At 41.8% G+C, this 24,970-nt stretch overlaps 1 protein-coding gene across 7 annotated transcripts in view; it reads left to right on the top strand.

Moving 5' to 3' along the window:
• Nucleotides 1-24,970, top strand: part of ERC1 (ELKS/RAB6-interacting/CAST family member 1) — a 545,338-nt gene that overhangs the window by 127,006 nt on the left and 393,362 nt on the right. For 5 of the 7 annotated variants that reach the window (XM_077827362.1, XM_077827358.1, XM_077827341.1 and 2 more), the window contains 4 exons: nucleotides 1,523-1,597; nucleotides 12,082-12,237; nucleotides 15,176-15,259; nucleotides 18,085-18,252. In XM_077827362.1, coding sequence (XP_077683488.1) covers nucleotides 1,523-1,597; nucleotides 12,082-12,237; nucleotides 15,176-15,259; nucleotides 18,085-18,252 — 483 coding nt within the window. The remainder of the gene's footprint in view (nucleotides 1-1,522; nucleotides 1,598-12,081; nucleotides 12,238-15,175; nucleotides 15,260-18,084; nucleotides 18,253-24,970) is intronic. The other 2 variants (XM_077827360.1, XM_077827359.1) reach the window with 1 other exon arrangement.

Here is a 24,970-nt window from a genome sequence, read left to right as displayed (position 1 = left end):
TGTAACAAGTTACTGCATTTCCTCATAACAATAATACAGGAAACACTCATGTAAGTTGTGTGCCAGAGGCAGTTAGGGAAAATTCAGTTAGGGAGCCGCGATTGGCCAAACCTGCGGACACGGCAGATAAACAAACGGGCCCGGCCCACCAGGGGCTTTCCCTGAACAAGCGGTGGACCAGAGTTGAGAACCACTGGTCTAGAGATTGAGACATAAATTCCGGATTGCTAAACCTTGCTCTGACACAGGCTCCCATTGTGGTCTTTGTCAAATTAGTTCACCATTCTGCCTCAGTTACCCTATCAGCAATATAAGACCTACCTACCTGACAGAGTTTTAAATAATCTTTGCATATCTTTTGAAAGCACTATATAAATCAGCTTTGCAAATTCTGCTTGCTTGTTTATATGAAAGCAAGGAACCTTTTTGACTAGCAAATAAAATACAATCTTTTTCATTACCATTTTTATGGAAAGGCTGAGTGAATATTACTTTTTGTCTGGGCTGGGAAATGTTCATGACTGTAAGGCTTATACAAGTATTTATTTATTAGGTAAATTACAGTAACAATTTAGATTTGTGTACACTGCAGCACAGTGAACTTTGGATATGGCATTGTTTTGGTTGCCTGCATTTCTCTCGTATTTAATATCATAGTGTGTGACATGAGGGTGATACATACATGTAACATCTAAGGACCTGCTGTTCATTTTTGAAGATGAATACAGAGCAGAGGGACAGATAGATACACTATAACAGATCTGTTTTTTCTCCAGCTACCTATTTGTATCCTATAGCAACTTACAAAGTAATGTAGAGCAGTTCAGCTTGCTGCCATTTGTATTCTCTAGGCAGCTCTGTGGAACACTCTAGCAACCAGAGTGCATGCCCTTTACATATCTAGAGAAATATCACACAGGTATTTGTCATCCTCCCCTTTGCACATTGTGAGCCTCTGGAGGAGCCTCTGTGAGCAATGTCATCCAATCATGTTTTTTCAGCTACTTTCAGCCTCTGTGTAGGGAGATCTTCATCATAGGTAACTAGGTGGTTGCTACTCTGGGGGTGGAAAATATGGAAAGGAGCATTATCAACACAGATGCTCACAACAGCGTGTTAAACATAAACCAGATTGCTGTTTTTATTAATCTTCTTTAATCGTTCTATCTTCTATGTAAAGACAATTGCCTTTCAAAAAACAGAGGATTCACTCACCAGCAAGGTAGTAGAGATTTTGAGTACGTCTGTTTTACAGTTTATTTTGGATATTTTTATTTTGGTAGTCAAAGACCAAGTTTCTATTGTGTCTGTGTAACTGGGCTAGAGTTCTGTTCACTAGACTGCAGCTTGTCGTCTATGATGTGAAAGGAAGATTGAAGGGCTGGGAACATCAGAAGGCTGTAGAAGGGTAGAATTCTGCTGCATTAGAAAGAGAGAAGGTTCTGATAACTTTCCCTGGCATCCGTGGAGTGGAGTGAAATATCATTGTTTTCACTCTTTCCTCCTTGTTCTTCTGTTATAGGAGATGCATCGTCGGTTTGAAAATGCCCCTGACTCAGCCAAGACAAAAGCTCTACAAACTGTTATTGAGATGAAGGTAAGAGAGTCCACATTGGCAGATGGGGGATCCTATTTTTTTCAATGGAATATGGTGTCTTTCAGATAGCATAAAGCATGAGAAGTCTGATAACAGCAAATACAATGCATGGTCCAGTATTACTAATGAAGAAAAGCTTTGAGATTTTCATTGATCAGGCAGGTTAGAGAACTACTTCATGGCATGATAGAAGTCTGCTTTTCATCTTCCTGGAATGTGATTTATAGTTTACAGCCAATAATCCATTGTATTATAAGGACAGTATGAGGAGATAAGTGGATGCTTTTAATGGTGGTGTAAATTCTTTCCCATCACAGTATTTTCTGAACTTTTGAAGGGGTATTGGTGATACACACAGTGCAAAACAACATTAGATATTCGCATTCCAAAACACCTTATGTGAAGCAGGTGATTCAGCCAGAAAGATTCATCAATAACACCTTTATCCTGAATTATAGCTAGATGTAGTTTTGTGGTTTGGTCTTTAAACTAGTGATGCAGGATTTAGAGCAACATAGACAACTTGTAGGAGCGTGACAAGGGGTAGGTACACCCTGTGATGGGGTGTCAGGTCACATGTGGTCAAAAGAAAGGTCAGAGGCGGTCCCACAATCGGTTAGGTCCTCTGTTGATGACCCTTACTGTAAAATGTGGTCATATTGCCTAGTAACTGGAGTCAATGAAGTTGCACTTCCACACGGCGGCGGGGCCCAATGGCTAGAGTCAATAGAGTGACCCTTTCGTTCAGGGAAGAGTAACCGAATGGCTGGAGTCAATAAAGTGGCCCTTCCACTCAGGGTAGTGCGGCTTATTGGCTCATTGGGGTAGCGGGGTGCCACCAAGGGGGGTGTGGTGCCCAGGGTAGGGGGACTTGACAATCCTGCTACTACAGGTCCTCCCAGCTCCTCCGAGTCCCAGTGTAGGGCCCTGGCAGTGGTGAGGGGAGCTTACCACTGAGTCAGTGGGGTTACTCCCAAAACACTGTGACTGGTTCCCCAGTTCACTCATAGGAGGAAAGTTGAAGTCCCGTGGGCTGCTTCTTACCCTTTCTCCTTTGGCGAAGCTCAATGGTTTCCCTGGGTCTCTGGGGTCCTCAAGGGGTGTACCCTTCTGTTAGCATGGTCTCTTCTCTGGGCTCATCAGGCAGACTGGTGTCTGTCTGGAACTCTGTGTGCTGTGGCTCTATAGTTGGGGCCTGTAGCCGCTCCCTGGTAAGAGTCTGTATCCTCCCCCTTCAGCAGCCTGCCCAGATTGAGCTGGGCTGCTTCCTTTTATACTCTGCCTTCAGGCTAAGCATGCCCACCAGAGTCGGAGGGGCAGGGCTTCCTCAGCCTGCAACAGTTAACCCTTTCAGGGCTGGTGCGGGGTAGGTACACCCCATCAGAGAGCCCAAGGACCACAAATGGATTGCATATATATTTACACAACTTCATGTAGTTGTATGCCAGATTGTATGTTCCATAATGTGCATGAAACGTGCAGTATAAATAAATATTTTCTCTTCCTTCTCATCTTTGCATTCACACTCTTCCTTTTCACCACTTCCCACTCTTGTTCTCCAGTATTAACTTTCTCTGTAGCCATTTCTCTCTTTTCCATTTTGGAGTCTCCCAATACCTTCCCCATGCTTCCTAACAGGCTAGCGAGTTTTCCTTTTGAAAACATATAGCTGGTCTTTTCCCCTTTCTCTCTCAGATTGTTAGCTGCAGTGCATGCCTCAATAACCCCCTTTTTTACACTTTGAGATGTGCATGAATCAAATTCTATTGCATATATTATGCAAGAGATCAGACTGCATGATCATAGTCCCTTCTAGCCTTATCAATCTGTGCATCTAGCTGGGGAAAATAACAAGTAAAAGAAGTATGTGGTGAGCATAGGGTAGAAAGGTGGGTAGTGTCAAACCCTACAGTTTTTCCGGGGAATGAGTTTGCTAGTAGTCCTTGGAGAAATTGAGTAGGACAGACACGTCTGCTTTTAGAGGATGCATTTTATAAATGAATAGGTATGTGTGTAATAGTGAGCATAAGGGCTCTGTGTTCTGTGTGCATCAATTCCTTTTCAAGTGATTGCATGTGTCCATTCCATTTCAGGTGGGTGTGTGCATGTCATGTGCACTGTTGTCAGAGATTTTTCCCTCAGCTGTAACCCATTGAGACAGTGCATGTGCCCTCTGCTGCCTCGTGCTGCTGCACAATGGTATAAAGGGCACCCCCCAATGCCCCATAATTTCTTCTGACTACCCCATAATGATTGTTGAAATGTGTGATCTTGCTATTGCAAGTCTTTTCCTCATTTTGTGTTTTGTACATATTTGGTACTTGTTTTAGTACATTAGTAGCAATAATGTTAGGTACTGTAATTACAAAAGTAAGTTTAATTTTAAAGTGTTTTTGTTTTTTTTTTTAAACACTTCAGTTTCTGTTCCTGGGTGACTGGTGCTGGCGCATATCTAGATCATCGGGCTTCAAGCCCTGCCATTCTTGCAAAAAAAACCTATGCCCGTGAATGACTCACACTCCAGTTGCCTGAAGTGATTTTGGGATACTCACATTCACAACTGATGCCAAATTTGCAGGAGTTTTAAACCAAGTACCAAGAAGAGGCCAGGTTTAAGTTTCTGTGATGGAGGCAGTCCTGTGCACACCCTTGGAGCCTTCCCGCTCAGAGTAGGTACCAAACACATTGGAATCCATCAGAAGTGCGCCTCCTGGTCTTGCTGATCCTCCAGGCCATTCTCCCTCCTGGGTACTGAACAAGAGGCACCAGAAGATGGTGTCTAAGGACTCAATATCCGGGAGATAAAGGTCCCCTGGCTCAAATTCCAGCAGCAAGCATGTGAACAAAGACTGTAGTGTGTGTTCAAGACCTAGGCACTCTCTGAAGTAGTCAACTGCTCAGGCAGGACTGTTGGCACTAGCCCTGGCCCATTGAGACTGGCCAGTAAGTGGCTCCTTCTAGTGCAACGGTGCTGCCCTTGATGTCTCAGCACTAAGACTTTCCCAGTACAGTTGACTTCAGAGCCTTATACAGTGGCTAGGGATCCTTCTGAGTCTCTTGGTACCAGTTTCATTGGCCATGCTAGAGACGTCTCGCCCAGCACAGGCAGTTGCTACTGTAGCCTTATTGGTGGCTTTGTCCTAGCATGTGCTACCGTGGACTCGCATGTGCCTTTTCATGCGGTGCTATCCAGAGGGAAGTCAGCTGTGTTCTCTCCAGGGCCACCTTTTCCAAGTTCCTGACATCAATCCCAACATCCAGGAACAATCCTCCACTTGGTCGGAGGAGGCTGATTCATCTTTTGATTCAGAGTTGGCTTATACATTTCACAGTAACATCATGTACCTCACCATTCTCCTTTGAGTGCCTACCACCCTTGGTATCCTCTAAAGCCTCTGTCATGGCCACCAATCGGGGACCCATGGCCAGGAAGAAATTGGACCGTGCCCTCTCAGTTCCTTCTTACCACCCGTGACATGGACGTGGAATGACCCCTCTTGCTATAGCATTGCTTCTTTCCCAGTGGCTTGGACTTTCTCTCTTCATATTTTATATAGTTATTGTAGTTAGTATATACAGTAATATTAGTAGTTGTCCCCGTTGTCAAGGGACTTTTCGCCCCAGGGGCTGGGCATGCCTTGGTCCCTGGGGTTCAAGCCATGTGCCTCGTGCAGCAAGCGGATGCCATTTAGTTACCCTCACACTAGCCATCTAAAGTGTCTGGGGGAGTTCATGTTAAAGAGAAGTGCCAGATCTGCCGGGATTTCAAACCCCGCACGAGAAAGGATAGAGACATTCAGCTGAAGGCCATTCTTATGGAGGCAGCCCTCAAACCAGCCTCGGAGCTGAACTGCTCTGAATCGACACTGAGCACTTCGATACTTGTGCAAGAGCACTCCTCTGGCATTATGCTCTTCCCGGCACTGCTCTCCATCCCCAGTGCCAAGGAAGAGGCATAAAAAACAATGCACCAAGATAGGGTGTTCTCCAGTGCAGTGGAGAGACAAGTGGGGTGCAACCCCTGTCCCTCTTCAGGGACCTTTCTCAAGAGCAGATTATCATCCAAGAGGTGGAAGCCCTCCTACATCTTGGGGCCATAGAGGAGGTTCCTCGAGATTTGAGAGGAAAGAGGTTTTACTCCCGATATATCCTAATCCCAAAGGGGGGAGGTGGCTACGGCCCATCCTGGACCTGTGTCGCCTCAACATATATATCAAGAAACTGAGGTTCAGCATGGTCTCCCTGGCCTCTGACATTCCCTTCCTGGATCCAGGAGACTGCTGCCCTCGACCTAAAGGATGCTTATTTCCACAACTCTCTCTTCCGCGATCACAGAATATTTCTCAGGTTTGTAGTGGGTCAACGCAACTTCCAATTCACCACTCTTCCTTTTGGCTTATCGGCAGCCCCACAGGTCTTCACGAAGTGTATGGCAGTGGTAGCAGCCTTCTTCAGGTGTCAAGGTATGCAGGTCTACCCATATTATAGAAGAAGGTCTATCCATATCAGAGAAGAAGAAGATCAAAGGTCAGGCACATGTCCAACACAGCATCAGTACTGTATGGGCCACCTTCCAAGTGCTGGGTCTGTTGATAAATGAGCAGAAGTCAACCCTAGTCCTGGTTCAGAGAATAGAGTTCATCGGGCAGTGTTTGACTTGACCCAGGCCAAAGCTTACCTACTGGAAGCCCGATTTTGAGCTATGTCAAACCTGATTTCCAAGGTCACGGTCCACCCAATAATGACTGCTAGGGTCTGCCTTAAACTATTGGGACACATGGAAGCAAGTACATACATGGTGCAGTATGCAAGGCTGTGCCTCAGACCCTTCCAGATCTGTCTGGCATCAGTCTACTCCCCAAGCAGACCCCCCCTGGACTTAATACTCACTATTCCGCCTCCAGTCCGCACTTCGCTGACCTGGTGGAGAGACTTAGTATCTGTAATGGAAGGGGGTATCCCTTGCTGCCCCTTCAACGTCGGTAACCTTAGTCTTGGGTGCATCAGACTTGGGGTGGGGAGCCCATCTCAGCGGTCTCAGGACCCAGGGCGTCTGGTCCCAGGAAGAACTCTCCCTGCATATAAACATAGGGGAACTCAGGGCGATACGCTTGGCTTGCCAGGTGTTCCTTCTCCAGATCTCGGGCAAAGTGTTGCAGGTCCTGACGGACAGCACTGCTTCACTGTTTTACATCAACAAGCAGGGAGGAGCTCTATCTTCAGCCCTGTGCCAGGACGCCCTCCAGCTGTGGGACTTCTGCGTGGAACACCCCATTCACTTCGAGGTGTCACATCTCCCGGGAGCCCAAAATGCGCCGTCGGGTTGCCTCAGCAGATTCTTTTCCTATCACTACAAGTGGTCTCTTCACCTGGAAGTAGTCAGTGTCATCTTCCAGCGGTGGGGGCCTCCTCAGGTGAACCTGTCTGCCACCAGACAGAACAGGAAATGCCATCAGTTCTGTTCGCTGTGCAGGCTCAGCATGGTTCCCTATCCGATGCCTTCCTGCTCTCGTGGTCAGACTGCTACTGTACGCTTTTCCAGTGATCCCCTTGGTTCACAAGGTCCTCCTGAAAATCAAATGGGACAAGGCTAGGGTTGTCCGGATAGCACCAGCATGGCCATGCCAGCATTGGTTCATTATGCTTCTGGACCTTTCACTGGCAGCTCCACTCGTGCTCCCACTCTGCCTGGACTTGATTTCACAAGATCACGACCAGTTGCTTCACTCAGGCCTCGCTTCTCTGCACCTGACAATGTGGTAGCTGCATGGCTGGACCCTGAAGAACAAGTCTGCTTGGATTAGGTTTGACAGATCTTGCTAGGTAGTAGAAAGCCTTCCACCAGGGCTACCTACCTGGCCAAGTGGAAACATTTCACTTGTTGGGCCTCTGAATGGAACCTTCTCCATCCCGTTCTTCTCTGCAGTCTATATTGGACACTCTACTCCATCTAAAGCATCAGGGTCTGGCTCTGTCAAGGGTTCACTTGGCAGCCATCTCAGCCTTGCACCCTCCAGTGAATGGCAGATCAGTGTTCTCCCATAAGAAGAGTCATGTTTCTCAAGGGGCTTGAAAGACTCTATCCTCAGGTTTGCAAACCGATCCCCCCCATGAGACTTAAATCTGGTCTGTTGATGCTCATGGGGCCTCCCTTTCATCTTTTATCATTATACTCCCTACTGCTTCTCTCTTGCAAGGTCACCTTCTTGGTGGTGATCACCTTGGCCAGAAGAGCCTCTTAGATCAAAGCCCTGATGTCAGAACTCCCTTCTGTGGTATTTTTCAAGGACAAGGTCCAACTGCGCCCCCATCCCACCTTCCTACCAAAGATGGTGTTGCAATTCCACAACACCCAGGATGTTTTTCTACCTGTCTTCTTTCCAAAACCTCACAAAATCTCTGAGGAACATCATACATTGGATGTTAAGCAGACCCTCGCCTTTTATATCAAGAGGATTAAGCCCTTCTGCAAGTCCACGCAACTCTTTGTAGCAATAGCGGAAAGGATGAGAGGACTACTTGTGTCATCCTAAAGGATATCGTCCTGAAAAATCACCTGTATCTGAGCTTTCTTCAAGCAAGCGAAGATTCTGCTTCTGGGCATTGTGATCACTCATTCCACAGAAGCCCGGACTTCATTTACAGCATTCCTCGTGCAGGTACCAATCCAGGACATCTTCAGAGCCCCAACCTGGAGATTGGTTCATACCTTTGCTTCCCACTATGCTATCATCCAACAGGCCCATGGTGATGCCTGTTTTGGGAGAGCAGTATTGCAGTCAACATGTCCATGAACTCTGAGCCCACCTCCGGGAATACTGCTTGTGAGTCACCTAGTATGGAATGGATATGAGCAAGAATTGAAGAAGAAAAAATGGTTATTAACCTTTTGTAACTGCTGTTCTTTAAGATATGATACTCATGTCCATTCCATGATCAGCCCTTCTACCCCTCTGTTGGAGCTACTTGCAAGAAGGAACTGAGAGGGCGTGGGGCCAGTGGCGTCCTTTATACTGACGCATATGGACACAACTCCAGAGGGGGCTAATGGGTACTACTTAGGGAAAAATTTCCAGCAACTGTGCAGGTGGCATGCACACAACTAGCATGGAATGGACATGAGCAACACATCTCAAAAAACAACAGTTACAAAAGGTTAGTAACTGGTTTTTAGAATTGGAAAATGTACAGAGAAGGGCAAAAGAAATGATTAGGGGTATGAAACACCTTCCATATGAGGAGAGATTAAAAAGACTGGGACTGTCCAGCTTGGAAAAGAGATGACTAAGGGGGGATATGATAGAGATTTATAAAATCATGAATGGTGTGGGAAAGTGTTTGTTATTTAAGCCTTTATATAATGCAAGAACACAAGACGCCATCCAGTGAAATTAATAGGCAGCAGGTTTAAAACAAACATAAGGAAGAACTTCTTCTCACAATGCTCAGTCAACCTATGGAATTCGTTGCCAGGAGATATTGTGAAGACGAGTGATATATCTGGGCTCAAAAAAGAATTAGATAAGTTAGTAAAGGATAGGTCCATCAATGGCTATTAGCGAAGATGCTCAGTGACGGAACCCCATGTTCTTGGTGTCCCTAAATCTCTGACTCCCAGAAGCTGGGACTGGATGATGGGATGAATCACTCAACAATTGCCCTGTTCTGTTCATTCCCTCTGAAGCATCTGGCACTGGCCACTGTCAGAAGAGAAGATACTGGGCTAGATGGCCTGTTGAGCTGATCCAGTATTACTCCTGCACCACTGCGCATGCACAGAATTCATGTGTCCCAAATAATTTTATTTTTTTATTCAGAAAATACAATCTGCCCCAGAAGTGCTGCAGTTCTGTCTTTTGCCCATCAGAGGCCACTGTGGTGCCAGAATAGCCAACAGTAGGAATGCAGCAGGCTGTTCTGTGCCACAGTAGCCTCTGATGGGCAAAAGGTAGAACTGCAGCACTTCTGGGGCAGATTGTATTTTCGGTGGGGGGGAAGGATTTTCTGTGTGTATGCAGTGGCACATATTTCCCCCAGAAGTAGAAGTTCATCACAGCACCTAGTCCATGGAGCCAGTTTAGGACAGAATATGGCACATGGGGCTGCTGGGGGTGGTCACAGACTGAGGTCTGGAATGGCTAGTGAGGGGGACAGACTGGGGCGTGGGTTCAGAAGCTAGTGGGATGACAGGGTTGAGCCAGGGTCTGAATGGGAGTGGGGGTGCATGGCCACATGGGGAGGGAAGAGGAGGCTGCAGGGACTCATCAGGTTGGGGGATGCGGGGACAAGGGCAGATGTGCCTGACTGAATGGGAGAGGTTTGGGATCAGCCAGGTCTGCATGGGTGAGGCTTCCCAAATACCTAACAATCCTGCCCCTCCCCCTCCCGCCCCCAAAAACCTGTCCCATACTTGTTATTAAAAAAAAAGTGCTTATATGCTATTTCATATAAATGTTCAATAAGTTTGTTCTTATAACTTAGGATAAGTTACTAACTTAGCATAAGTGATTAAAGTAGTTGAAGCTTTAGGCCGAGGTCAAGCTGACCTGAGAGGAATGCTGAAGAAGCAGCTGCTTACTTTTCTCAGATCCTGTGACAATCAGATTTCTAAAGGCTGTGAACTGATTATATCCCCAAGTAGAGGATCCATGTCACTTAAATCTGCTGTTAATGAAGCTAATGAGTTCTCTGTTTGACCTGCTGGCTGCCTGTTCATTACTCCCTCTCTTAATGAAGGTAGCCTTTTTTTTGTCAATTATATCAGCCAGGAGAGTGGATGAATTACAAACTCTAGTGTCTGAATCTCCTTATGCTGTTTTCTAAAAGGACAAGCTGTACCTGTGCCCTCATCTAAAGTTCCTCACCAAAGTGGTGTCTCGGTTCCATATTAATCAAGCTATCTGTTTACCAGCTTTTTCCTCTAAACCTCATACTCATAAGGATGAGGAGAGTCTTCACATGTTAGATGTCAGGAGGAGACTAGGATAGTGTTGGTGTTTTACCTGTACAGGACTAAATCATTCCAATCATCTTCACAGTTGTTTGTGGCAGTTGCAAACTGGATGAAGGGCAGGTCCCGACTTTTCTCAAAGAAACTCATCCTGGATCTCCTCTTGTATACATTTGTGCTATGACTTGGCCAATGTAAACCCTCCAAAGAGAGTGTTAGCACATTCATCAAAGGCTCTAGAGGTTGCAAATGCCCTTCTTCCCCAAGTGCCTGTTCTGGATTTTGGCAAACTTGCATACCTTTGCCTCCTCTTATGATGTTTCTCAGCAATCTAGAGATGAAGCCAAGTTTGTTGTGTCGACCTTCAGTCTTTATTCAGGTAGACTCTGATCCTCCCCTCCAGATTGACCTGCTTGTATGAATTGCTTGTGTGAATCACCTGAAGTGGAATAGACGTGTGCAATCACTCAAAGAAGAAACAGTTACTATCATGTTCTCTGAGATGTGTTGCATGTATCCATTCCACAATCCACTCTCCTTCCTCTCTCTACTGGAGTCTGTCTGGTAAGAAGGAACTGAGGGAGATTGGGCACAGCTCTGTCCTTTATACCATCATGCAGTAGCAGAGGGCACATGCACCCACCCTGACAGGTACCGCTGAGGGAAAAATCTCTGACAATTGTGCACTGGGCATGCACACACATGAAATGGAATGGACATATGCAACATATATTGAAGAACAACAGTTACAGAATAGGTTAACCATTTCTTCCTGTTATGTCTAACACCTGAGACAATAAACAATCAACAATAAATCAAGTAGATTGGAAGACCTCTGTTTATTCTGTTACAGCATGAAAAAGACAACAGATTGGATTGTTTACTTGTAACATGTATGTATTTTTTTAACTGTGTAGAAATATTTGAAAAAGTATGTGTGAGGCTTGGACTAATTTAGTATCACTATATGTTCATCCACTCAGGAATAGATTGATATCAGTGCATCCATTCCGTGCTTTATGATGTTTATTGTTTCTCATTTGTCACGTAGACCACATCAGTAGAAGCTGAGACGAACTTGTTTCACAAGCTCTCTTTTCCCATACTTGTGGCACATCCATGGCTTAGGGTCACTATGAAACTGCTGTTTGTACTAATACTGTGCCATCATTATTTGTATTACTGTCACCATAATAATTTCTCTGGTGTATATATAACCTCAGGACTGCAAAGTGACTGTTTCACAGTCTCTTACTTAGTGTTCACTTCAAATGCCACCCATAGCAACAGCCTAGTTCACAGGCTTACACTCCTTTGCTTGCAGAATGGAGAGAACTGGAGAAAAGTGCCCTCTCAGGCAGTCAGTCTTAGTTGCTCAGAGATGATGTTTAAACAGGTGCAGAGTAATTACTCAGGGAATGTTTATTAAGGGGCAGTTACAACACTGGTGCACTCATATACATTGTTCCTCTTACAGTGTGTTAATGAGACGTTTAACTGCACGTTGGTTTCCCTCTCTTCTTACTCTTTTCAGGACTCAAAAATCTCCTCCATGGAACGTGGTCTCCGTGACTTGGAAGAGGAGATTCAGATGCTGAAGTCAAATGGAGCTCTAAGCACAGAAGAGCGTGAGGAGGAAATGAAGCAAATGGAGGTGTACCGTAGTCATTCCAAATTCATGAAAAACAAGGTAATTAGAGAGCAATGATAGTAGCATAATGAATTCTGAGCCTTGGGGAACAGGTGGGAGAAGTACTCCTACTCATGTCATCGAATCAAGGGATAGATTTGGGACCTGCCCTGTACTGCGAGCATTGGGAGATAGGAGAGAGGAGGCATCTGCATTCTACTCTGAAATGACTGGACTAGCCTTAGAATACTTAACAAAGGAAAATGGAATGTTTAAGGAAAACTATAGAACTGTGGGCCAGATTCTGTCTTTAGATATACACTCACAGCTTCCATTGACTTAAGTGAGATTTGTCAATATCTTTGGTTCTTTTCTAGTTCTTATCTAGTTCTTCTTATAGTTTGTGTAGACATGCCCTTAATTAACCTAAACACTTACTGCATGGCAAGCTGGGTTGTAGAATCATAGAATCATAGAATATCAGGGTTGGAAGGGACCCCTGAAGGTCATCTAGTCCAACCCCCTGCTCGAAGCAGGACCAATTCCCAGTTAAATCATCCCAGCCAGGGCTTTGTCAAGCCTGACCTTAAAAACCTCTAAGGAAGGAGATTCTACCACCTCCCTAGGTAACGCATTCCAGTGTTTCACCACCCTCTTAGTGAAAAAGTTTTTCCTAATATCCAATCTAAACCTCCCCCACTGCAACTTGAGACCATTACTCCTCGTTCTGTCATCTGCTACCATTGAGAACAGTCTAGAGCCATCCTCTTTGGAACCCCCTTTCAGGTAGTTGAAAGCAGCTATCAAATCCCCCCTCATTCTTCTCTTCTGCAGAATGAACAATCCCAGCTCCCTCAGCCTCTCCTCATAAGTCATGTGTTCTAGACCTCTAATCATCTTTGTTGCCCTTCGCTGGACTCTCTCCAATTTATCCACATCCTTCTTGTAGTGTGGGGCCCAAAACTGGACACAGTACTCCAGATGAGGCCTCACCAATGTCGAATAGAGGGGGACGATCACGTCCCTCGATCTGCTCGCTATGCCCCTACTTATACATCCCAAAATGCCATTGGCCTTCTTGGCAACAAGGGCACACTGCTGACTCATATCCAGCTTCTTGTCCACTGTCACCCCTAGGTCCTTTTCCGCAGAACTGCTGCCTAGCCATTCGGTCCCTAGTCTGTAGCGGTGCATTGGATTCTTCCATCCTAAGTGCAGGACCCTGCACTTATCCTTATTGAACCTCATCAGATTTCTTTTGGCCCAATCCTCCAATTTGTCTAGGTCCTTCTGTATCCTATCCCTCCCCTCCAGCGTATCTACCACTCCTCCCAGTTTAGTATCATCCACAAATTTGCTGAGAGTGCAATCCACACCATCCTCCAGATCATTTATGAAGATATTGAACAAAACCGGCCCCAGGACCGACCCTTGGAGCACTCCACTTGATACCGGCTACAATTGTAGAGCTACAATTCTCTAACATGACGCTTACTAACTGTGTGTGTGAACTCTGCTGATGCACACTAAAAGTTCCCTAGTGGGCATCAGCAAGGTCATATGGACAGTTAGTGTGTGGCATGTTGGAGAGCTGTAGATTGACACCCTAGCTTGCCGTGCTGTAAGTGTTCGTGTAGACATGCTCTTAGTTTAGCAGCCTTTTAAAAATACTTTATGGAGGGAGAAAAATATTTCTTCCCATTTGACCTGTTGGATCACTGTGACATGACCAAGAGATTTAGTGTTGTTTCAAGTCTGGGGTGAGCATGAACTGTAGTGAAGGGGTTTCTATTGCACTGTCCTTCCAGTAGTGTTATCATAAAATGAACAGATTCTACTTCAGTAGTGGTGCCAAGATTTTTTCAAACTTATGAGTATGTTTGTGCTGCAAGGCAAGATGGCACTGAGAAACACAGGTACTTTGGCACAGAGCTTGGTATCAACACTGCTTGCTGGACTGTAGAGTTTAAGGTCACTTCCTATTTTGTTTCTACTGGATATTGTGGAGTGCTCACCACTGTATTTGTCCTTCAGTGAAATGATTTGTTTAAACAATATAGTTCTAACCTGTTGGAGAAAGTTAAACACAAGATTACAATACCCTAAAGCAGAAATATATGTGGTAATAAGACTTGTTAGTGCCTCCACCACTCCAGTACATTGACTCACCCCAGGGAAAACGCCTCTGTTTTTCAAATAGCGCTTTTTATCCTGTTGAGTTACCACTAGCAAATGAGGAGGGGGGGGGAACATTTTAGGCATATGCAAAGGCCATTTGAATTACCAAGCTTTCGTACTACCTTACCATATCCAGTTATTTCCCCTTCACTGTGTTAGAAACTCACATCACATCATCCTCCCCGAAGGGAGTTGCAGTTTTACAGACTTGATGAACCTATTTGCTTGTGATAAATTTCTGGATCTCTTCCATACATCACACGCTCTTCTCTCCTGCTGACAACTTCCTCCCTACCCCTTGTTGATTTAACAGCCTTATCCCCCTTGTGGCTTATGACCAGCCACAATCCTGTTGTCTTCTCCTATCCCTCTGTCTTGTCTTGCTTAATAAATATATATAGTTGTCCTTTTAATGATGTGTTTGTGTTAACATCAACAGCTGCTTCCTGGCATATTAGTCCAGTTTACACCTTTGAAGTAAATGATTTTTCTCTCACTATTTCTGTTTTAATTTTCTACTTGCTCCCAGTTTCAAAATGGTTGGGTAATATGCCCTAGATCTGAAATGTATAAACCAACTGTAACCATGTTTGTAGTGTTAATTTTTATAAGTATGGTGATGAAACTCTTGCCTGGGGACTTGTGAAAATAGAGGAACTTTAAACTCCTCTGATCATGACAGCAAGGATGAGGGAATGAGTGACCAGTCATGATCTTGCTGTGTAGTTCTTTGTCACGTTTCGTCACTATGATGGCTGAAATAGGTCAACTAGAAGACAACAAATGATAAACATTGAAAAGAATAACAATGTCGTGGCAGGTAGAGCAACTGAAGGAAGAACTAAGTGCCAAAGAGGTTCAAGGGGAGGAGCTGAAAAAAAGAGTGGCTGGTCTCCAGGCTGAGGTCTCTGCCGTAAGATTCATCTCTTTGTGTGCAGTGGCCATTCACTGGGTCTTTGCTAGGTCTGTGGCTTTCTGGTAGCTTACACTTTTCTTCTTTTACACTCTGCTAATTTACATGACAGTAGAACTAACCAGTTTGCTCTGCTCTGTATCTGCCTCTTGTTCACATCAGCTTGGCATCTGTAGCATCACTGTTCAAAACGCACTCTGAATACCTTATTTGTTGTCTTAAGTAGTATGATTCAACTTGATGGTTATTTGTTCTGTCATATTGGGGCAGATTTTCAAAAGTGCTCAGCACCCAAAATTGCAGTTAGATTTTTCAGAAGAGCTGCAGTTTTATTTAGGCACCAAAATGAGTGCATAGTTTTTTCTACAGTATGTGCTGCTCCTTCGAATATCTCTCCGAAGATGTAACAGTGGGAGCTGTTGGTGCTGAACACTTTTGAAAATATATCCTTGATGTAGTTGCCTAAATGAGATCTGTTCTCTTTTGAAAATCTGGCCCTATATCATTTCTGCAGTATATGTTTTTCCTTACTGTAAAGTACTGTGAATGCTCTGGGTGATCAGTGTGTGTTCAAGAGCAGAGAGATGTGAACACTTCAGGCTGCCTTCATTTCCTGTGCAGCTTTGATTGGTATGCAGTACATTCCTTCCTAAAGAGCTTGAGCATGATAGCTCGGGGGGCTCAAGGCTCTGAAATTTTGGATCTGGGGACAATGAATTTATGACATTTCCTGAGACTATTAATATTGCGTATTATCTGTATGCAGGTAAAACGTCATCAAATTAAAATATCTGGGCTAAGAGGGTCTAAATTCCCTCTTCTTCAGGTGGAGCCAAAGTAAATTGTCTTTTTTCAAAAGCAAAACTGACCAGTGATTTTACTCTAATTTGTGTTGCCCCTGAATTGGAGAATGTAGTGCCATCTGAAGCTTACAAGGTTTTTTTGGTTGAGAGACAGTAAGAAAACTGAACTAGCCTGAAATTCTGTAATTCCTTTCCATTTCTTATGCTGTACCCAAGGTAATTAATGCATTTGGTTTTGGTTGTTATATAGGAACAAAAGTTTGAGAGGCTGACTGCAGAAACTGCTACAATTCACACTTAGGTGCCTCTCTGCTAAATGGAATGAGGAATCTTTTTATTGAAGTATTTTCTATCAGTAAAAAGAACTAATGTGTCTAGCATCTAGTGTAAGATGAACTTTAAAGTCAGAATTAAGTTAATGACTTACCATTTAATAGTCCTCTAAATGAAATTCTCTTTAACTTCTCTCCAGTTTCTCCTTTAAAAAATGGAGAAAGAAATTTTAACCTGTCCCCAGTTTCTACACACCTACAGTCATCTCCCCTACACACCATTTTACTCCAGGACACACAGGTCTGAGGTGATGTGTTAGAAAAACTGCAGTAGCATCCAAGAAAGAGGATTTTTAAAATATCCATTTATCAACAGGGTATTGTCAAGATATAAGGAAACTTGTCCACTTCCTTACTTTCATCTAAGGACTCAAAATATTATTTTTAAGACATCTGTATTGCCATTAACACCTCAGATTATTAAAATTGACATTTTTTAAAATGTAGTTCATTCTTTTAAAAAAATAAGATTTATGCTTTTTTCATGTGTATTTCACTCAGTTTGGAAAACAAAATTGGACTGGTCAGTTTCATTTTAGTTTATAATCTGCTTCATTTTCTGGTTTGCATGAATTTAGCATGCTGTTGGGCTTGGGTTTCCAGCACTGCTGGGGAAGTTGTTTGTAAATTGTTCATGTTTGGCTTTATAAAGACCTGTTCCTCCTCCTTTGATCAAAATGTTAGGCCTAAATTAAATTGCCCTTTTTTAGGGGAGGAGGCAAAACCAGAAATTTCCAATTATAAGCCTGATTTATGTCAGTTTGTAGCCTCAACCAATCCCTCTCTTTAAGCATGTATTCTTGACTTCAGGTTTGGTTCCAAAGGTGTCCTGGGTGATGGTTGTTTTTAGTCTGAGGTTTTTAATCTTATCCCACTACTGTGCAGATGAAATTTTTCACTCATTATTCATTGAGATTCTCTGTCTCTTGAAACCATGGGAATTTTGCCACTGTCTTCAGTGAACTCTAAATCTGCATAGAGATTTTCATTGCATAGCAATTCCAAAAGCAGCTTTTTTAGTATGATTTGTTGTAATTTTAGTGTTAATAGTTTTACACTAGACTCAGACTCACTTTAAGAAAGATTCCCAAATAAAGGGATGTTTCTCATGTCAGGAAGGGTGAAATGCTAGTTTTACCAAATGTAAAAATGAAAGGTATGTTTCACTGACATTCTCTCTGGAGATGGGTTTGGATTGGTGCACTGAAAGGGTGGCAGAAGAAACTAGTTCAAGTGACAAAAGGCAAACACCCATCAAAGAGATCACTCAGAGGTATACCCAAACATATCTAATCTCTTTAGGTGTTTACAATGCACTGTTACTACCTGAGCAATGTACATATCCAGTACAGTTCTGTTGCATCTTCATTAAAAGACTACCCCGGTAAACAGTTGATTTTGGATTGTCCATTATAGGATAGCTGAATATGGGTTTCACTCTATTTAAATGCATACCTTTTACTAACTGAATGGGATTTACTTCCCCCTTTTTCCCCTGATGTTCTGTGGAGACCTTTCTGCTAGGCTTACAGGCAGCGAAAGACTTGTTCTTTAGAATATCATTTTCTTCTTTGGTAGTTTTTATGAATGATCATTTTTTATTGCTGTGTTAAAGGTATAGATTGGTAACTATCGATCCTCTCTTCTTTTTCCTCTTCCCCATGTTCGTTTCCTTCTTCAGATTGGTCAGGTGAAACAGGAGCTGTCACGCAAAGACACTGAGCTGCTGGCCTTGCAGACAAAACTGGAGACCCTCACAAACCAGTTCTCTGACAGCAAGCAGCATATCGAGGTGCTGAAAGAATCCCTTACAGCTAAAGAACAGAGAGCTGCCATCCTGCAGACAGAGGTGAAATGGACACTTCTATATATGTGGACTATTTGGGACTTTGGAGGTGGGGAGGAAATCCAGAGAGGGTTGTGTGTTTTCTTTCTTGATTGTTTCCTGCCTCGGAACTGCAGGGCATTACAACCCTTCTCGCCTCTGGGACATTTTTGCTGCATTCCAGAATGTCCCATATTAGTGGCTGTGTTCAATGTTGCTTATACTGAACAAATCATTTCAACTATTAGAAATTTGGGATTCTGTAGGGAAGGAATTCTAGACGAATGACAAGTGTGTGTGCATATGCATGTATATACATGCTGTACTAATGTGCAATTAGCAATCCGTTCTTAGATACAGCTATCTTGGAATCTGCTATGGCTGGGCTGAGGGAAAGGGGAGGGGGTTTGCAATGGCTGATCATATAGCTAAAAAGAGAAGGTGGAGGAACTGAGAGCATTCTGGTGGCTGCCTTTGTGGTTTCATTACCACCATCAGCACTTAGTGGAACTCTTGCACACAGGCTTTTGCTTACATCTGAGACATGCATGCCATGCTTCAGAGAACAAACCACATGTTCTGAAAATAGTTTTTTCTTAAATTTAGGAACTTCTGGGTTTGATGACAAATCTTCTTTAAACTCTTGTTTTATATAGGGGAAAAGTGTACATCTGCACTTCTAAAGTTTAATGAACACCGGAATTAAACTGCTACTTCTGGAAATCCTTCAAGAACAGGCATAAATTGCTGTGACACTGTAGCATTTCAGTTGAGTAACTTGGATAAATACAGTGATGGGAAAGATCCAAAAGAGGGCGCCATTGTATCAGAAAAGGTTTTTCTGACATGCATGACAGAAAAAATCAGTAAGAGGCAAAGAGTGGCTTGTGTTCAAAGTGGGGGCAGGTGTGTGTGAAAGAGTTGTAGGATAATGATGATACAAACATTCTGTATCACAGACTATGAAATGAATTATATGTGCATTTTATTTTTTTCTTGATTAGGGATGTTTTTATTAGCTGTATCTGGTAAATGATTATGGCTATGATTGACACACCCAGAGGAAAAGTTTTTTTACAGTGGATATTTGTGGGTACTCTGTAATAGCTTTTGTGAGAGATTGAAGCTGCAGAATCGCAGCTTTCCTATATGATAGGAACATGGTGGATTGATACAAATCAAATTGATATAAATCACTAATTGGAGTTGCCATTTAAATTAGCAAGCAAGAAACCTTGATTTAAATAATTGATTTTAATCTTGCTTAACATGTGTACTTTTTAGTTATCTCCGCCACCCCCTACCAGAAAAAAAGTTAATTCTCATTGGTTGGTATAACCATTAAATGCTGCCAATATGCAACTAAATATAGTCTTTACACTAAATTTGGTACTTTTTTTTTGCTATCCTCAATGATACACTATATGTATACATATTTATTTAAGCAATTATGTAGCTCAACGTAATTTTTTTTCAGATTCTTAATTTTTACATTTGTATTGTGTTAGAAAATGTTGAATGACTCATTTCTTATTTACTAGATTATAATTTTTTACTTGGGATTTCTGTCAGGCTGCATTTGGATAGAAATTGGATCTCGGCTAACAATGCACAAAGCTAGCATTTTCAATTTGTTTTAATTTAAATAAAATGACTTTAAATGTGCTGAATGCGTAAGGAAAACAAAACATGCTATAAAAACATAGTTTGCATTCAAAAAGCAACTAATATATTAAAAGAAGGAACTATTAACTATAGTTAGGGAATTGACCGTTGTGTCTCGTAACCCTGGGCCAGATTTTCAAAGATATTTAGTTGTCTAAAAATGCAGATAGATGCTTAGTGGGATTTTCAAAAGTGCTGAATTAGGTTAGCTGTCTTACTCCCATTGAAATCAATAGGAGTTAAGTGCCTAAACAGGATAAATACTTTTTAAAAATTGGTCCCATGTCCTTCAAGCTTTTAGAATTAATAGATCTCATCCTCTCCCACCTGTTTTTTATTCACAGATTGGAAGAGGAAAATAAACTCTTCTACTTTTTCAACTCCCAATTGCTTTCTCAGTTTTGAATGAACTAGTCCAAACAAAGAAATTATCATCTCTGCTAGCTAAACTGAAACCAACAGTAATAAAGGCAAAAGCCTTTTTTTTTTAAAGCAAAAAAACCTTGAAGTACTTATATTTGGAAAAATGTGAATATCAACATGCGTTGTGTAGTAAAGAATGAAAATAATATAGATTCTTACTTAATGCAGTACATGACTTTGTGTCATTTATAAAGCTTGAGTTGACCTCAAATTAAAGATGTTTTCCGTTGATTCAGTATAAAAATAAAAAAGCAGAACCCTGAACTCATTAAAACTTGAGGAGGGCTCCTTTATGCAGCATATTTTTTCTAAATTGATCTAAATAAATTTACAGTAAGTCTAGGCCTTAACATATGTTGTCATAATTTCAAATTTAATATTAAACAGATGTATTTTAAAAATAAAATGTATTTAATTTAAATTTAAGAAATAATATTTTTTAAATAATTTTCTAAATTATTTTTATCCACGCTGATGAGGGAGAATATTTGTGTCTTAATTTAGTTGGGGCTTGTAACAGCAGTAATATTAAAGCTTTTGTCTTTTGATTTGGGGAATGATAACATTAAATTATCTCACCTGTAATATTAATCATTTAATGCTTGGAAATAACTTTCCTGTACTAGTATTCTCCAAGGCACCATCTCATATAACATCAGTGTGCAATGCAAGAACAGATTTGGCTGTTTCTCTAAGCAATGAGCACCTTCCTTTTCTCAGGAGATTCAGAGAGATTATAGATTCAGCTCTGCGGTGCCAGAAACTTTAGCAACATTAGGATTTGAGGATGCTGTATAAAAACTTTTGTCTCTAGGCCGCTAGTTCAAACCCACTCCAAGGTGTTCTTGAGTGGAAGTTGTTACAATCTGATAGCTGTTTGGCCTACATAAAGAGATGATGATGATTCTCAGGTTGTTTCCCAGTATCCATGTAAGAAGAACATTGAAGTGAAAATCAAAGAATTACCCATTAGTGTTTCTATAAACCGTCTTCTTCCATACTTCTAGGGATAGTTGTTCCCTTTCCAACAACCACATTTGTCGCTAATTTGCACATTTGTAGACATTCTTCACAGAGTCGCCGAGGATTCAGTAGTCATGAACAGGTGATCACCTGAGATATACTTGTTCTCTAGATAAAAAGAGGACTTTAGTCTCATGACAATGAACCCAGCAACTTTCACCACCACTGAATTCACCAAAAGAGAAATTGGTAATGTGAGGAAGGTTAGAGGAGAGTTACCAGGTCTGACACTCTTCAGTATTAAAAAAATATCTAGGTCATTATTGGAACACGCTCTATTACTTTTCTGAAAGCTTGCTTGCTTTATTGTGCATAAAATTATAGAGTAGAGCGAACATAGGTTGATTAAAAATATTGACCTATGAGGGGTTTCCTGTGTTAGAGTTACTGTCACATCCTGTGGAGTGGGCTTTAACAGAACCTTTTGTTGATCTTAAAAGCCAATCATTTGGATAGCATTTTAGGAGTAGTTTTGGTTAACTTTGGCTGCTATGCTTTTAGTTTGAGGTAGTGAATATCCAGTGCAGATGATGGGTCAAAAGGAAATGAGAGAGAATTTCATGACCCTTTAGTAGCTGGGGAGTAAAATACTTTTGGCCTCCAACTGGTAATACTGCAGTGACCAATCAGGAAATATAACTTGGTAGCTGTAGGAAACTAGAAGGAACTGTGGAAGAAATAAAATGTTAGCAAGGCACACTCTGCAACCAGTGATCCATTAAAACCAACTTTCGTAGGGAGAAGTAGTTTAAAGGTACTTTTAGATGAACATTTTTGTGGAAATGGCTTTCTCCCTGAGCCTCTGCCTTTTATTCTTCCATAAGAACAGAGTGCAGAGGTGATGCAGGATTCAGGCTTGATGGCCGAGAGATTAAACTTGGCACCTGCCTTATTAGAACTAAGAGTTTCAGTGTCCTATTTTGGAGGAGTTTACCTTGAGGGCAAGTGGGTGGAGAGGCTACTATGGTTAACTTCTCAATTTGTAAATGAGCCTTTATAAATGGTGCTATGAATTTACAATATCTTTGTAAATAAAGAAAAAAATCAATATTTACTTTAGTTAAAAGGTTCCATCAATATAAGGTTGTTCTTTTATCCTACTGAGCCCTTTTGTTTGGATCAGGGCTGCAAGGTATTCAACTTCAAAGGGAAGTTAATTCAAGATGTTGAAATATTGTGCATTACTTGTATATTCTGTCCAAGTTGGCATGATTCTGTGACCTGAACCTATTCCATAGGGCAAGTGAGGAGATTCATATTCAGCAAAGAAACTAATACAGCCCCTAAGAAGTGTATTGTTTACACTGAATGTGTTAAATGAAAATATGAGTCTTTAAAGTCTTGTCCATGTTGGGGCTTGTAACAGTGTTTTGAAACTGTGTTAATACACTGTTACACCAAAACACAGTTTCTGTGCATATTGGAATCTGTTTCAAACTATGGTGGGGGCGGATTACGAGCCCTAGGTGGTAATCTGTATATAGGTTTGGAAGAATTTGTTTATCTGTAACTGTCAGTAAATATCAATTTCATTGTACACGTTCACACAGATGAAAAAATATTTCAGTGAATAACAGGGTGGATTTGATTTAAATAATTTCAATCACTAGTCAGGAAGACTCAGATTTCTTCATAAAAGTTCATTCTTGTTGGTTGTTATAACCTTAATACATATTCAGTTTGGAATGAATTAGTTCAAAGGAAGAAAATATTCTTTCTACACTGGCAGAAGAAGCTACTGCAGTTAAAAGTGAGATTATCACTTCAACAGTTCTGAATCCAAGTGCTTAAGTGACTTCCACCAGTTCACTGGTGTGACTTCCTTTAAAACATCATCAGCAAACATCTATTTCTTGAATGGTTCACCCTTAGCTCTGAAGTTTATTATAGTTGGCATTATGGGGGGATGATTGCTGGATGTACATGTCATAGCCAACTCCTCTTCTTCAGCAAAAAGAAAAGGAGTACTTGTGGCACCTTAGAGACTAACAAATTTATTTCAGCATAAGCTAACTTCAGCAGTTAGTTTGACCCTGGTACCGAGTATTGAGAATATTTGTAAGAAAGTGAGCTGGAGATAGTGCTTGTCCCATTCATTTTTTAAAAACAATAAAACAGTTATTTCCCTGCATTTTGTTTAAGGCTACAGAAATAGGCTTCAGGGTACTCAGCATGTGTTCAACATTTCTCATAAGCCCAATGTTGAGAACTTTGGCAGTGACAGTGCCATCTATTTTTGCATGATTTTGTTCACAAACTGTCATCAGATTAGGCCAGTTCTTGATATAGTGCTCAAAACAGTCCATTACTGAGTTCCATTGCACGTCTTGTGGGAGAGTTAGCTTAGTTCCTCCCACTTTTTTCAGAGCAGCTGCTGCAAAGTGGTTGTTATGGAAGTATTTTGCAATTTCAACAACATTAGCTGTTATTTCTGGAACACTGAAATCTTTGTCTACAAGGTGCATCAAATGAGCACTGCAACCGTATGTTATTAGCTTGGGACTCTCTTCACTCTCTGCTAAATTTCTTCTCATCTTGGATGCATTTGCAGCATTGCCTGTGACCGAGCTGCATACTAGACATTTGAATTTTTTTCACAGTTTGTTATAGCTTTTACTGCTACTACTTGTAAGTATTCTGCTGTGTGTGCATTTCCTGATGTATCAATTGTTTCAGTAGGGAAGACATTCCCTTCTTCTGTTGTCACACAAGCACATTCAACAGGATCATTGTGGACATTGCTCCACCCATCAAGACTCAGGTTAACAATTTCACCCTCTAGACCTTTTTGCACACTGCACAATTTCTCTTTCATACACTTTATTCAGCAGTTTGCCTGCCACATCTGCTCTGTTGGGTGGACTGTATCCTGGTCTTAATGACTGAACCATGTTAATGAAGTGTGGGTTCTCAATTATACGGGAAGGAGAGTTTGATGCATAAAAAATCCGGGCAATTTTTTCATCAATTACCTCTTTTTATAATCTGCTGGTTCTTATCACAAACTTATCTTTGGTTGTTTCTGGATGATGGAGATTTTTTTTTCTTTTTGCTACAAGTGATATACTGTAGCTATGTGACATACATGATGTGACTGAAAAACTCTCATTAGCAGATAACTCTGAAACTATAGAAAATTATGGTGATCTTGAAGGTGGATAGTCTTCAGAATCCTGTATGTTGAGGATGGGTTCTCCTAAACAAAATAAGTCAAGGCAGTTATTTAATTATTATTGCCATACTGCTCATTTAGTATTACTCATTGCATTCACTGACACTAAGTACTACTTTAAAGGTGAAATTGTAAAATGAAGATCTGCCTATTTCAGCTGTTTATTTTTTATCACAACTGCATCTAAAATGATAGTACCATAGAGTAACAACTATATTTTTTGCTCAAACATGAGAATTCAAGAGTAGTCCAGAAAGAAGACAGGTAGTCCTTAAGAAAGAAGTCTGAAATAAAAAAGTTTACCAACCTGAAGATCTTGCATGTTCAGACATGTTGCTTTCATCATCTTCAACGCAGCTTTCTCCTGAGAAGGAGCACTTCTCATGGTGTTGTTTGATTTGGGCAACCAGGCCTTGCATTTCTTTGTTGCGCTGTTTGCATTTTACACACATGCCTGTC

This window comes from Eretmochelys imbricata, chromosome 1 (assembly GCF_965152235.1).
Source record: "Eretmochelys imbricata isolate rEreImb1 chromosome 1, rEreImb1.hap1, whole genome shotgun sequence".
In the NCBI taxonomy this organism is placed as follows: Eukaryota; Metazoa; Chordata; order Testudines; family Cheloniidae; genus Eretmochelys; species Eretmochelys imbricata.
The sequence above is the reverse complement of the archived record's forward strand: the minus strand, read 5'-3'. Positions and strand labels throughout refer to the sequence as shown.